Source organism: Artibeus jamaicensis, unplaced genomic scaffold, assembly GCF_021234435.1.
Source record: "Artibeus jamaicensis isolate MK-2021 breed Jamaican fruit bat unplaced genomic scaffold, CSHL_Jam_final contig_240, whole genome shotgun sequence".
Classification (NCBI taxonomy): Eukaryota; Metazoa; Chordata; class Mammalia; order Chiroptera; family Phyllostomidae; genus Artibeus; species Artibeus jamaicensis.
In genome coordinates, this window is record NW_026521506.1 from 6,829,802 (window position 1) to 6,844,111 (window position 14,310).

At 38.6% G+C, this 14,310-nt stretch overlaps 1 protein-coding gene across 1 annotated transcript; it reads left to right on the forward strand.

Moving 5' to 3' along the window:
• The first annotated feature begins 633 nt into the window (after positions 1 to 633).
• On the forward strand, positions 634 to 13,987 carry PRR32 (proline rich 32). The gene is made up of 2 exons (XM_053662322.1): positions 634 to 698; positions 13,111 to 13,987. Exons 1-2 carry the CDS (start codon positions 634 to 636, stop codon positions 13,985 to 13,987), a joined length of 942 nt encoding a protein of 313 aa, XP_053518297.1.
• The last annotated feature ends 323 nt before the right edge of the window (positions 13,988 to 14,310 follow it).

Below are 14,310 nucleotides of genomic sequence, written 5' to 3' on the forward strand. Positions count from 1 at the left end.
AATAAATAAATAAATAAATAAACAAACAAACAAACAAAAAAGATGACAGCCAAAAGAAGGTAAAAGATACAGGGGGACTAGCAAAAGTAGCACATTATAGGTGGGTCCTGATAAGAGATCACATAGGAAGTTCTAGGCTGAGCATTTAAAATAAGGACAGGCTGAAAGAGAAGGGGATTCCATCAGGAGGTCTGAAAGAGAAGAAGAAGCAGGAGGAAAGGGTATAAAGAGAGATCTGATGGAGCTGTGCAGGCCGAACTACACACGGATTTGTGGGAGATGCCTGGAATGGAATTGAACTCTGACTGGGAATGCAGACTTCTGCTTCTCTGAAGGGCCTACAGAGAAGCCACTCTTTTGGGTCATGCGCCTCCCTGGACTCCACCCTATCCAGTGTAACATGGCACATGTTTCCCTGAATCATTACATGCAGGCTGAGAACAACATACCTCAGATCCTGAAGGAGAGAGCTGCTACAAGAGGATGGTGACTCTGAAACCCATAATAGCACCTTACAGAAGAGATGGAGACCTGTGTTGCCCAGCTGGCTTAAGAAAGGATAAGGATATGGGGAACTTCTGGGCATGGTTGTGGCTTATTGCCTTTTGGGAAGCAAGACAAGTGCTGGGTACCATGGGAAATCAGAGCTCTGAGCAGAAGCGCACTCAGCCCCCACCTGCCCCTGAGGTTGGAATCTTGTAAATAAAATCCTCATGTATCAAGGTGCCACACTGCCAAACCTTGGTTCGGTAAGTTACAGAACATATGAAATGCTTCAAAAATAAAGGCAAAAAGATAGCTGAATTCACAGCATTTGCAATTATCCAGGACCTTTGAACAAACACTTATGTGTTTGAACAAACATGGTCTCTCTGGATGAGCTTTATTATTTTAATTTCGACTAACATCAGCAATTTTTTCCTGAACACTGAATTATAGCCAACCAATAAAAGTGCTACACTTTCTCCAGTTAGCTATTTATTTGATTACTTGAGAGGGTTATGTGTGTGGGAGCGGGTGGGGTGACTAGAGTAGGGGATTTTTTTAATCTAAATTGTTCAGAGAATCAATCAAATCTTCACTATCTCAAAACCAAGTATTTTTTTTCAAGCTTTCCATTCTAATCATCACAGGGGTTTTCAGTGATTCCTGCTGTGAAACGTAAGATTCTAAAGCCCAGTTAAATAGATATCCAAATGCAAAAATACACGCTCTTTATTCTAACACAGCTATTGCATTAAATATAATAGGTGAGATTTATATAGTGCCAATCAAAAGGTTTAAAGTATTTTACATCCTGGGTTTTTTTTAAATACTGTGGTTAATCCTCCTCATTTTACTGATTCAGGAAATGAAAAACAACCATGTAGGTGAGATAGATGGCCACCTACACAATGTTATTTAAATGGGCCCCAAATTCTTCTTGTCCTTGAAACATCATCCAGAGTTATATTAGCCTAACATATGTAAAGTGATTCTCAGGTTGCAAAGCACTTTAATGTAATTAACATATTAAATTTTCTCAACAACCCTCAAATAGTTAAGAGATTATCCTCACTTTCATTTACATATAAGAAAGCTGAGTCTAATATTTATAAGGAAAGGGCTTATATTTTAATCACCTAGTATGTAACAGTCACTTTTCATACATAACTCTGTAATTCCACTCTGCAAATGAGGAGAATGAGGTTCAAAGAAGAAACTTGCTCAAATTCGCAAAGGCAGTAAATAGAAAAGCTGAGATTTGATACCAGATCTGTATTCCTATGACTCCAGAATCAAAACTCTGAACTTGGCACATATGATTCATTTTTAATAATATTTGATAAAATGTATTCAACATGAATGCATAATTTCTTCATTATAATCAAGAAGGAACTAATCCACAATAGTTTTTGTTTTTCAAACCAAGTTCAAGAAATTAGGTATGTATATACATTGAAGGAACTTCTGATGCATGCAAGGAAATATAACTCTTTTTGGAGTAATTGCCATAAATTACTGTTTTAAAACAATTTTAAAAAAATCTGGGGAGGAGAAGCCAGCAAGCCAGCAGTTGCCAAGCATATATGAAAATAAGGGACCAGAAACTTTGAGGGTCACAGAGGAACCAGACGGTAGAGAGACAGCAGCAGTACAGTAGTTTCGGGATGGAGCAAAGAGGAAGAGCAGGGATCTCCGCCAGTACATGGTTGGGGGACCAGCTCCCTGCGGCAGCAAGTGCCCAACAGTGCCTGGGCCAACATTCAGCCCCCGGACGGCCCCCTCCCTGGGATTTTAAGGCTGGGGCGGCCAAGTGGCCTAGGCAAAGAGGAGTGGAAGGGATTTCAGCCTGTGCACAGTTCAGGGAACCAAGCGCCTGACATGCAGTGTACATGGGCAAGTGCCTGACTGCGCCTGAGACAACGTCCAGCGCCCAGACTGGTCCCCTGAGCTGCTCCCTCCCTAGGATTTTTCAGCTGATGTTGGCCAGGGGACCCAGACAAGCACAGGAGCAGAAGGGATTTCAGCCTGCGCACAGTTCGGGGGATCAGTACACACCACGCAGCGTGCCATGATGTGCGCACAGAGTTTCTAGGTCAGTGTCCAGTCCTCAAATCAGCTTGCAGCTTCCAGTCCATCCCTTTTGGACTATCTGGAAGCCCCAAGTGCTGAGGGGTCCTGGGGAAAGAGCTGAGACCCTCAACCCCCTCCCTTTCTGGCCAAGCAAGATGGGGTGCCAGGAGAGACTTGTTTGATAGAATTTGCTGAGAGGGTGCTGAGGACAAAGGGCCCCCGCCAAGGACTCTGTGGTTACCAGCCCAGGAGAACTGAGAGGTACAGCGTGGGGCTCTGAATCCAATAGACACAACAGGCTGGTCTGCTCCACACCTAGCTTGGCAGCTAACCGAGATTGGGCAGAGGGCCCAGAGCTTCCCCACAGAATGGGGGCAGGTCTGTGCTCAATCCCAAGGGAACCAGGCAACTAGGCGTGTGAAGGTGCCTGCAAACACAGCAAACCAGCCTATGGCAGTAACCCCTGGGAGGGGAGGTCTGTGAGGAAGTCCTAGTTCCTCATTGTAGGGAGCTGGGGAGAGGCACCAAGTATCTGGCTCCTGAGAGGGGCTGGCAGAAAAATCACAACAATTGACTCTCAGCCAACTGCATCCAGAAAAACCGGTTCGGCTACTTTGAAACCAACAAGTGACATTTCTTTTTTGTTGCTGTTTTTGTTTTTTTCTCTTTATTTTATTTTATTTTTATTCTTTTTTTCACTTTTCTTTCTTTTTCCATTACTCTCTTTATATTTTTGCTTTTTAAAAGTAATCTGTTATTTCTTTTAAATTTTATTACTGTTTCATCTTTCAATATTTTTTGTCCTCTTTTCTCGAATTTTCTGTTTTATTCCTTTTTCTTTCTTTCTAAACTAATTTCTCTTTCTTGCATTCCCCCTACCCCTTTTTTCTTGCTTTTATTTCTTTCTTGTCTTTTCCTTCTTTTACCCACAAGAGTCACAATGAACTTGAAAATATGAAAAGACCAGAGCTGGACCCATAGAAGAGGCCTCCCAATAGTAGAGTCAGAGAGACAAATTTCACTTAGCTGTATGAGAGAAGCCAAAAGTTGCTGAATATTTGAGTAGGTGGAAGCAGAGAATGACAGAATAACCGAAAGAGACTGCACCACTGAAATTCACAGGCATTCAACCACAGAAGCTCACACCATAAACCCAGGGAGTCAAAACAGATTAATCAAAGAAGCTGAGGCTAACAAGAAGAGTCTCACAAACAATGGGAAGACAAAGAAACAATCCCCAAAGGAAAGGAAAGGAGGAATCCTCAGAAAGAATGTTAGATGAAATAGAGGCAAGTCAACTATCAGACACTGAATTCAAAGCACTGGTTATCAGGAAGTTCAAAGAGCTCACAATGAGCTACCAGAAACTACAGGGGGAGCTATAACGATCTCACTGCAAACTATATCAACATGAAAAAGGAAATGGAAATTATTAGCAAGGGCCAAGAGGAAATGAAGAATACAATTTCTGAATTGAAAAACACAGTAGAAAACATTAAAAATAGGGAAGATGAGAGAGAAGATCAGATTAGTGAGTTGGAGGACAAAGTAGAAAGCATCTCACAGAAAGAACAGGAAAGGGAAAAGGGGCTCAGAAAGAATGAAGAGGGATTAAGAGAAATGCAAGACAATATATATCCGAATAATAGGAATACCAGAAGGAGAAGAAGAAGAACAAGGGATAGAAAACATATTCGAAAGAGTAATGAGAGAAAATTTCCCTAATTTGACAAAAGAAAAAGTCACACAAATCCAGGAATCACACAGAGTCCCATTCAAGAGGAACCCAAGGAGGCCCATTTCAAGACACATCACCATTAAAATGGCAAAATTCCAAGACAAAGAGAGAATCTTAAAGGCAGCAAGGGAGAAAAAAGAAGTAACATACAAGGGAGCCCCAATAAGGTTAGCTACTGACTTCTCAATGGAAACACTCCAAGCAAGAAGAGAATGTCAAGAAATATTCCAAGTAATGAGAACCAGAGGCCTACAACCAAGGCTACTTTACCTAGCAAGGCTCTCAATCAAGATAGAAGGCCAAATAAAGAGCTTCCAAGACAAAAGAAGTCTAAAAGAATTTGCTGCCACCAAGCCAGCCCTACAAGAAATACTAAAAGGACTGCTTTAAGGAAAGGAAGGAAAAGAGAGAGACAGAAAGGAACACAGGTACAAAAACGGCAATGAATAAGTACCTATCAATAATAACCTTAAACGTAAATGGATTAAATGCTCCAATCAAAAGACACAGAATAGCTCAATGGATAAGAAAGCATGACCCACATATATGCTGCCTACAAGAGACCCACCTCAGGACAAAAGACCATCACAGACTAAAAGTGAAAGGCTGGAAACAAGTTTTCCAAGCAAACGGACAAGAAAAAAAAGCTGGGGTAGCAATTCTCATATCAGACAAAATAGACTTCAAAAAAAGGGCCATAAAGAGAGACCCAGAAGGTCACTTCATTATACTCCAGAGAAGAATCCACCAAGAAGACATTAACATCGTAAACATATATGCACCAAATATAGGAGCACCCAAATATATCAAGAAAATCTTAGAGGACTTCAAGAAAGATATTGACAGCAACACAATTATAGTAGGGGATTTGAACACCCCACTATCAAAAATGGACAGATATTCCAAACAAAATAGCAACAAAGATATTGCGGCATTAAACAACACCCTTGATGAAATGGACTTAACTGATATATACAGAGCCCTTCATCCCAAAGAAACTAAATGCACATTCTTTTCAAATGCACATGGAACATTCTCAAAGACAGACCACATGATAGGACACAAAACAAGCCTCAAAAATTCAAGAATATTGAAGTCATACCAAGCATTTTCTCTGACCACAAGGGACTGAAACTGGAAACCGACCCCAAAGGAAAAAACCCAAAACACCCCAAATCATGGAGACTGAATGGTATGCTATTAAACAACGAATGGGTGAAGAATAAAATTAGGGAAGAAATCAAAAAAGTTCCTGGAAACAAATGAAAACGATCTCACAATGACCCAAAACTTATGGGGCACAGTGAAGGCAGTCCTGAAAAGAAAGTTTATGGCAATACAGGCCAACCGAAAGAAGATAGAAACATTTCAAACAAACAACCTTTTTCTATGCCTGGAAGAACTCAAGGAACAACAACAAAAACAGCCCAAAGCAAGTAGAAGGAAGGAAATAACCAAGATCAGAGCAGAACTAAATGACATAGAGATTAAAAGCACAATTCTAAGGATCAATGAATCCAGGAGTTGGTTCTTTGAAAACGTAAACAAAATAGACAAGTCTTTAAGTTGGCCCATCAGGAAAAGAAGGGAATGAACACAAATAAACACAATTAGAAATGAAAAAGGAGAGATTACAACTAATACCACAGAAATAGAAAGGATTATAAGAAATTACTATGAAGAACTGTATGCCAAGAAATTTGAAAACCTAGGGGAAATGGACACATTTCTAGAAAAATATAATCTTCCAAAACTCAATGAAGAAGAAGCAGAAAGCCTGAACAGACCAATAATAGGAAAAGAAATTGAAGCAGTAATCAATAAACTTCCATCACACAAAAGCCCTGGACCAGATGGTTTCACAGGAGAATTCTACAAAGCATTTAAGGAAGAGATAACCCCCATTCTTCACAGACTATCCCAAAAAATCCAGAAGGATGGAAAACTCCCAAACTCTTTTTATGAAGCCAGCATCATCCTAATTCCAAAACCAGATAGAGATACAACAAAGAAAGAAAACTTCAGGACAATAATGCTGATAAACATAGACACTAAAATTCTCAACAAAATATCAGCAAATCACATCCAACAATATATGCAAAAGATTATACAACATGACCAAGTAGGATTCATCCCAGGAATGCAAGGATGGTTCAACAGTCGCAAATCAGTAAATGTAATTCATCACATAAACAAAAGCAAAGACAAAGACCACATGATCATATCAATAGACGTGGAAAAAACTTTTGATAAGGTACAACACCTATTTATGATAAAAACACTCAGCAAAGTGGGAATAGAGGGAGCATTCCTCAATATAATAAAGGCCATATATGAGAGACCTACAGCCAATATCATACTCAATGGGCAAAAACTAAAAGCTTTCCCACTAAGATCAGGAACAAGACAAGGATGTCCACTTTCACCACTTCTATTCAATATAGTTTTGAAAGTTTTGGTCACAGTGATCAGGCAGGAAAAGGAGATAAAAGGCATCCAAATAGGAAAGGAGGAAACAAAGCTGTCACTGTTTGCAGATGACATGATAGTGTACATGGAAAGTCCTATAGACTCTACCCAAAAACTGCTCAACCTAAGAAATGAATTTGGCAAAACAGCAAGATACAAAGTCAATATCCAGAAATCGAAGGCATTTTTGTATACTAACAATGAATCAGCAGAAGCAGAAATCAAGGAAAAAAATCCCATTTGATATAGCAAAAAGAAAAATAAAATATCTGGGAATAAAGCTAACTAAGGAGGTAAAAAACCTGTATGCAGAAAACTACACAGCACTGAAGAAAGAAATCAGGGAAGACACAAACAAATGGAAACATATACCTTGTTCATGGATTGGAAGAATTAACATCCTCAAAATGTCCATACTACACAAAGCAATATACAGATTCAATGCAATGCCCATTAAAGTACCAATGTCATATTTCACAGACATAGAACTAATACTTCAAAAATTTATATGGAACCATAAACGACCCCGAATAGCAGCTGCTCTTTTGAGAAAGAAGAACAAAGTAGGAGGGATCACAATACCTGATATCAAACTGTATTACAAGGCCACTGTAATCAAAACAGCCTGGTACTGGCATAAAAAACAGGCACATAGACCAATGGAACAGAACAGGGAGCCCAGAAATATACCCAACTCTCTACAGTCAATGAATATTCAACACAGGTGGCAGTAACATAAAATGGAGTAAAGATAGCCTCTTCAACAAATGGTGTGGGGAGAACATGACAGCTATGTGCAAAAAAATGAAACTTGAGCAACAACTTACACCATACACCAAAATAAATTCAAGGTGGATACAAGACTTAAATATAAGCCATGACACCATTGAAGTCCTAGAGGACAACATTGGCAAAAAAATCTCAGATATTCCACCCAGTAACATTTTTACTGTTATGTCCCCTAGAGCAAGTAATATGAAGGAAAGATTAAACAAATGGGATCTCTCATCAAAATAAAATGCTTCTGTGTGGCTAAAGAAAATAGTATTAAATTAAAAAGACAGCCAATTGTATGGGAAAGCATATTTGCCAATGATACCTCAGACAAAGGTTTAATCTCCAAAATATACAAAGTTAACTTACACGACTCCACTCTAAGAAGACATCTAACCCAATTCAAAAATGGGAAAAGGACTTGAACAGACAGTTCTCCAAGGAGGGCATTCAGAATATCCAGATATGCAAATTAAAACCCCTTTACACCAGTCAGGATGGATATCATAAACAAAGCAACAAACAACAAATGTTGGAGAGGTTGTGGGGAAAAGGGGTCCTTAGTTCATTCTTGGTGGGATTGCAGACTGGTACAACCATTATGGAAAATAGTATGAAATTTTCTCAGAAAAAATAAAAATCAACCTACCTTTTGACTCAGCAATTCCACTGCTAGGATTATATCCTAAGAATCCTAAAACATCAATTTCAAAGAACCTATGCATCCCAATGTTCATAGCAGCACAATTTATAATAGCCAAGAGATGGAAGCAACCTAAGTGCCTGTCAGTAAATGAATGGATCAAAAATTGTGGTACATATACACAATGGAATTTTATGCAGCAGAGAGAAAGAAGGCGCTCCTATTCTTTGCAACAACATGGATGGAACTGGAAAGCATTATGCTGAGTGAAATAAGCCAGGTGGTGAAAGACGAATACCATATGATCTCACCTTTAACAGGAAGCTAAATAAGAAAACAAATAAGCAAGCAGAATAAAAACAAGGACACTGAAATAGAGAACAAGGGGATAGTGACCTGAGGAGAGAGGGAAGGGAATTTAAGGGGGAAAAGGGGGAGGGATTTAGAGGAGCAAGTATGAAGGACACAGGGACGAGGCCTGGGGGGGAGAAAATGGGAGGGAGGTGGGGATCATGGAGTGGGGTGGGGCTGGGATGGGAGAAATAGACAAAAAACTGTACTTGAAAAATAACTAAATAAAATTTAAAAAAGAATAAATTCAAAATGCATCAAAGACTTAAATGTTAACTCAAAACCATAAAAATCCTATAAGAAAACATTGACAGTAAAATCTCAGACATGGCTCATTGCAACATTTTATCTATCTCCTCAGGCAAGGGAAACAAAAGAAAAAAAATAAATAAATGGGACTACATCAAACTAAAAATTTTTTGAACACCAGAGGAAACCATCAACAAAATAAAAAGACAACCCAGTAATGGAAGAACATATTCAGTGATACATTCCATTAAGGAATTACTATCCAAAATTTATAAAGAACTTATAAAACTCAACACCAAAAAACCTCCCAAAAACCCAATTTTAAAAAATGGGCAAAGGACATGACTAGACACTTCATCAAAGAGGACACACAGATGGCCAATAGACATATGAAAAGATGCTTAATGTCACTAATCATCAGAGAAATGCAAATTAAAAACAATGAAATATCATCTCACACTGTCAGAAGGGCTATCAACAATAAATCAACAAAGAAGAACTGGCAAAGATGTGGAGAAAGAGGAACACTTTTGCACTGTTTGTGGGAATGAAGATTGGGGTAGCCACTGTGGACAGAAGTATGAAGATAACTCAAAAACTTACAAATGGAACTACCTTTTGACCCAGTGATCCGACTTCTGGGAATATATCTGAAGAAACCCAAAATATTAATTCAAAAAAACATAGGCACCTCTATCTTCATTGCAGCATTATCCACCATTGCCAAGTTATGGAAGCAGCCCAAGTGTCCATCAGTAGTTGAGTGGATAAAACAACTATGGGACATTTACACAGTGAAATACTACATGACCATAAAAAAGAAGACTATCTTACCCTTTGCAAGAGCATGGATGGACCTAGAGAATATTATGCTAAGTGATATTAGCTAGTCAGAGAAAAATAAATACCATATGATTTTTTAAAAATCTGGAGCAAAAACTTGAGAAAAGTAATAATAGTTGATTGAATTTCACAGGAATAGGTTCAACAGTGAGGCATATATTGTCATTTGCTTTTCCCAGTTCTGGTGGTGAAATGATCACACTCCCATCTGTTCATCTTCATCACTTACCACATAGAGTTTGTAGGACAGCTGGTGGCAGAGAGGACAGGAGTACTGCCTATAGTTGTGCAACTAAATAATGCTGTCTGGCCCATTGTGGTATAATATCATGCTTTCATTAATCTCATGCTTTTTAATGCATGGAATTAAATAGCAACCGACATCTAAAAATACCTGGTCTGTCTTTTTAGGCATCCTTTACTTGCAGAGCTTTCCAGGGGCACAGCTACATTATATCTGAAAGTGAGTTAACAGATGAGATCTTTGACAATTGTTTCTCAGAGATCAAACTAACAATCTCCTCATCACTTTCTTATTAGTCTGGTTGCCACAGAAAGACTCATGTTTATGTCTCTATCTCCTGGATTCTTTTTTCTAAACTACCTGTGTTTATTTTTGTATGTATACTACAAAATAAATTTATTGGGGTAACAACAGTTAGTAAGATTATATAGGTTTCAAGGGCACAATTCTATGATACATGATCAGTATATTTCATTGCATGCCGACCACCCAGCCAAATCTTCTTGAGAAGATGTTTTTATTTACTTATTAAAAGATTTTATTCATTTATTTTTAGAGAGGGAGAAGGGAGGGAGAAAGAGAGCGAGAAACATCAATGTGTGGTTGTCTCTTGTACGCCCCCCACTGGAGACCTGGCCAGAAACCCAGGCACGTGTCCAGACTTGGAATCAAACCAGTGACCCTTTGGTTCCCAGGCAGCCACTCAAGCCACTGAGCCATACCAGTCAGGGTGAAAAGATGTATTTTAAATGATACTTTACCCACAGTTACACATCTGCAAAATTTCTTTGAAAAAAAAAATTTGATTTTAGCTGTACATTCACATCTTTCATGACCTCATAATTGTGCAAAAGTAAACATTTTTTATTGCCCTCACTTAGCATTTCAATGAAGTTCTCAAAACCTTTTGACAAATCTGTGAGTAATGTCTGGAGCTGTGTCATGAAATAAGGGACTATGAGTAATGGAAGGCATTTATAGCTAAGCTGCTTTCACAACTATGCTACTTTTCAATAAATCCTCAGCTTCCATTACATTTTTCCCTCCTGAAAGCGGTCTCTTAAACAAACAGACAAACAAACAAACAAACAAGCTGGCATGCAATCTATTAGTATTCTTAGATGAGGGGATGGCCTTTGTAATTTCAGAGCAATTAATCTGTAGACCAATGGCAGAAAATAAAAGCTGGGGAGTATTCTTGCTTAAAGTGGGAGAGGGGGATGAAATTTAGGCTGGAAAAGCAGAAAACCCCTTATGCAAAAAAGTTACAAGGCAATATGTGAATATTCGTAAAGTTTGATACCTGTTATAGATTTTATTCCTTCCTTCCATTTGCACAGAAGTATCCAGAGGTCTATCACAGGAGATTATATATATAATTTTATATAAAAATACAAAAATATAAACACAATACAGTATATAAATATATAAACATAATATATACTATATGCATATCATATAAATATATAAATATAATATATTCGTTTATAATATATAATACACACCATGTAATACATCATATATTATTTAAATATTATATATAATATAAAAGCATGATAAATAAATATATGATATAAATACATACTTAATATAAATATATAATATATTTTATATAAGTTATATAAATATATAACTATATTTATATTTTATAAATATATAAAATTATATTTATATAAATATATACTAATATATATTTATGTATGTGTAAATAATACATGTACACAGTTGATAAACTAGACGGTAAAATGAAGGAAAGAACTGCAAATCAAGGGGCTAAAAATAAAAAGCAACATGATTCTTAGATGTATTTTTATAGTGTTATTTTGTTTCATCTTCATATAAGAGACTCAGATTAAAACAATTTAACCTCCCGAATCTCTGTTCCCTACCAAGTTAATAATATGTATCTTCCAAAGTAGAAGTTCCACACCTAATGAGAAGATTAGGTATGGAACTCTGGGCTCAATGTTTGTATTTCCAAACTTGAAGAAGAGACATGACAACTATCTTTCCTAAGTAAAATTTCAGAAATAATTCCTAACATTGGACCATGTCTCCATGATTCTTCTAAAATCTTTAAATAATTTGTCTTTCCAACTGGCATGTAACCAGGTTAAGGGACTGAATGTCTCTTTATCATCCATCTACTATGTGCAAAAAGGAATTTTATATTTACCTTCAAAAGTGTCATGGATTCATCCCTTCCCCCTCCCCGCACGTGGTTCCCCCCCCTTGTTACCTAGCAACTGGTCACCTTAGCAAGAGAACGTCAGGTCTAGAACCAAGACAGTTGGTCTCTGGCTTCATTGGAGCTGCCAAGCTGCTCTAAGGTGGAAGTACCAGTTGTTGCTCCGGACGGCGTTAACCTGCATGGACATTCAGCCGATTTTCTCCGACAACTTAAAAGGGTTTCCCTATTAAATTTCTCTATGGCTTGTACTGGGAATGTGTAAGTACAAAACTGAGTACAACTTTTCCTGAGTAAGTGGGACAAGGACAAGTGGGTTCGAGGGGGTGCTGGGGTGGGGGGGAATCTCAGACAACTACTTGAAGGGTATACACTCAGGTACTATGAATACCGACTGGGTTTAGGGTGGTGATTTTTAAATGTAGTTTCAAAACGGAAGTATGTATGAAATTCAATAAACTATTATTAGTTTTCTAGAATCCTTAGTGTAAACAGTCAGGTTTAAACATGAGGAAATTGGTAGTCTAGGGTGTGGTGTGGATTGAATGAAGAAAAATGTAACAAAATTCTACTTCAATGTTGAATGATGCTTCATAAAGAGAAACAATGTGGGGTGTTTAACATAACTAACGTTTCTTCAACTTCTGTGGAGAGAAAAAAATGTTTTCCCTCAAAAGATTCTCCAGAATATGCCTGCCAAAATGTGAATGCTGGGCTTAGTGGATCACTGATCCTACTGAAATAGCTGCTGTTTGCTATGGCTAGTCTGCACACTGGGGCCTTTAGGGATGCTGTCTTGAGGAGGTGGGGAAATGAGGAGTGGGGTGGAGCCACAAGTCATTTGTGAAGGGTAATCACAGAGTTTGGTGCCAAAGAGGTTGCCTGATAAGGGTCCAGTGGGTTAAAGAAGTGTTTGCTGAGTAGAAGTAGGAAGAAATAAGGCCCTCTCCTTTCCCCTGGTGTATTTCAGAGAGTTCGATAAATCACATATTTTAGATATTTCATAGTTGCTGAATTTCTATTTTTATTAACTTATTTATTTCTATTTTTGTAAGCCTTGAAGGGCACTCCTCTTCACCTGTAGCTGTAACTGCAGATGAAAATAAGAATGAGACTCAACAACCCAACGTGTCTCTGCAGCTTTCCAGTACCATGCTGATGGACGAAGTGGGATCCTGGGGCCAACCTCGTTTGCCTTTGAGACTTCCCTTCAGTTTGCCACCTGAACTTGTAAGAGAGCAACTGGAGAGCCTCTGGGAGAAAAGAGGATCCAGCATTCCTGTGGACAGTTCAAGAGCTCTTAAACACCCAGAGGGGCCACCACCTGCAGTTGTGAAAGAGTCCCTAGCAACTGCAAAAGTAAATAGCTCTGAGGGGCTAGCAGTCTGGAAGAAAATGGGACAAAATTCTATTAATGTGATCCCAAAATTCTCTAGTACCCCTCCCTCACTGATGGTAGGGGGAGCAGGGGTCAGCAATGAAAACACAGAAAGAGGTGTCAATAATGCAAATTTCCCTGTGGCTTTGCCACAAGGTCAAGGATTCTTTCCACCCAAATGCCCACAAGTAGGAGATCCTCCACCTATCCCCACCATTAGATCTGGGATAATGATGCAGGTGCCTCCAGGATATGTGAGAATGCCCAACAATGGAAGGATGGCTCATGTTTCTTTCCCAACGGGAAGCCCAGGGCTCCCCATGGAAAACTGGTCAAGGCCTGCAATCATTCCTCCTGGTATTGCTCCTTTACCTTCCTGGCCTTGTGCTCCTGGCTTCATATGCCCTCTATTTTGGAATTTCAATCCATTTCTCAATATGCCTGTGCGTTTTGTTCCTGCCCCAATAAATGGTTCTCCACATCTTCCCACTTTTGCCAATTTCCCTCCCAGGAACATGCTACCTCCTGCATCCTTTATCAGAGAGAACAAATGACAGCAAGAATAGAAGGAGAAAAATTTTTTAAATGTAGGGGAAATAGGTGAAAATAATCCATTTATATTTTTATATTTGAAGCCCCCTACCTTCTTTCTCTCTGTTTAGCACTAGTGTGCCTTACATATGTGGAAATTCAATAAAGATCCTAAAGTTGGAAGTATCGTGAGTCATTTTTTAAATGCCACTCTGGGAGCCTAGACCTTAGATTTTGCTTTCTCTTTTAAGGACATGAAATGAGTAATGTACCAATGTTTTCTAAGTAGCTTAGTTGGATCCCCATCACTGGCTTACAGCCATATGACTGTACTGGGATATTTCTA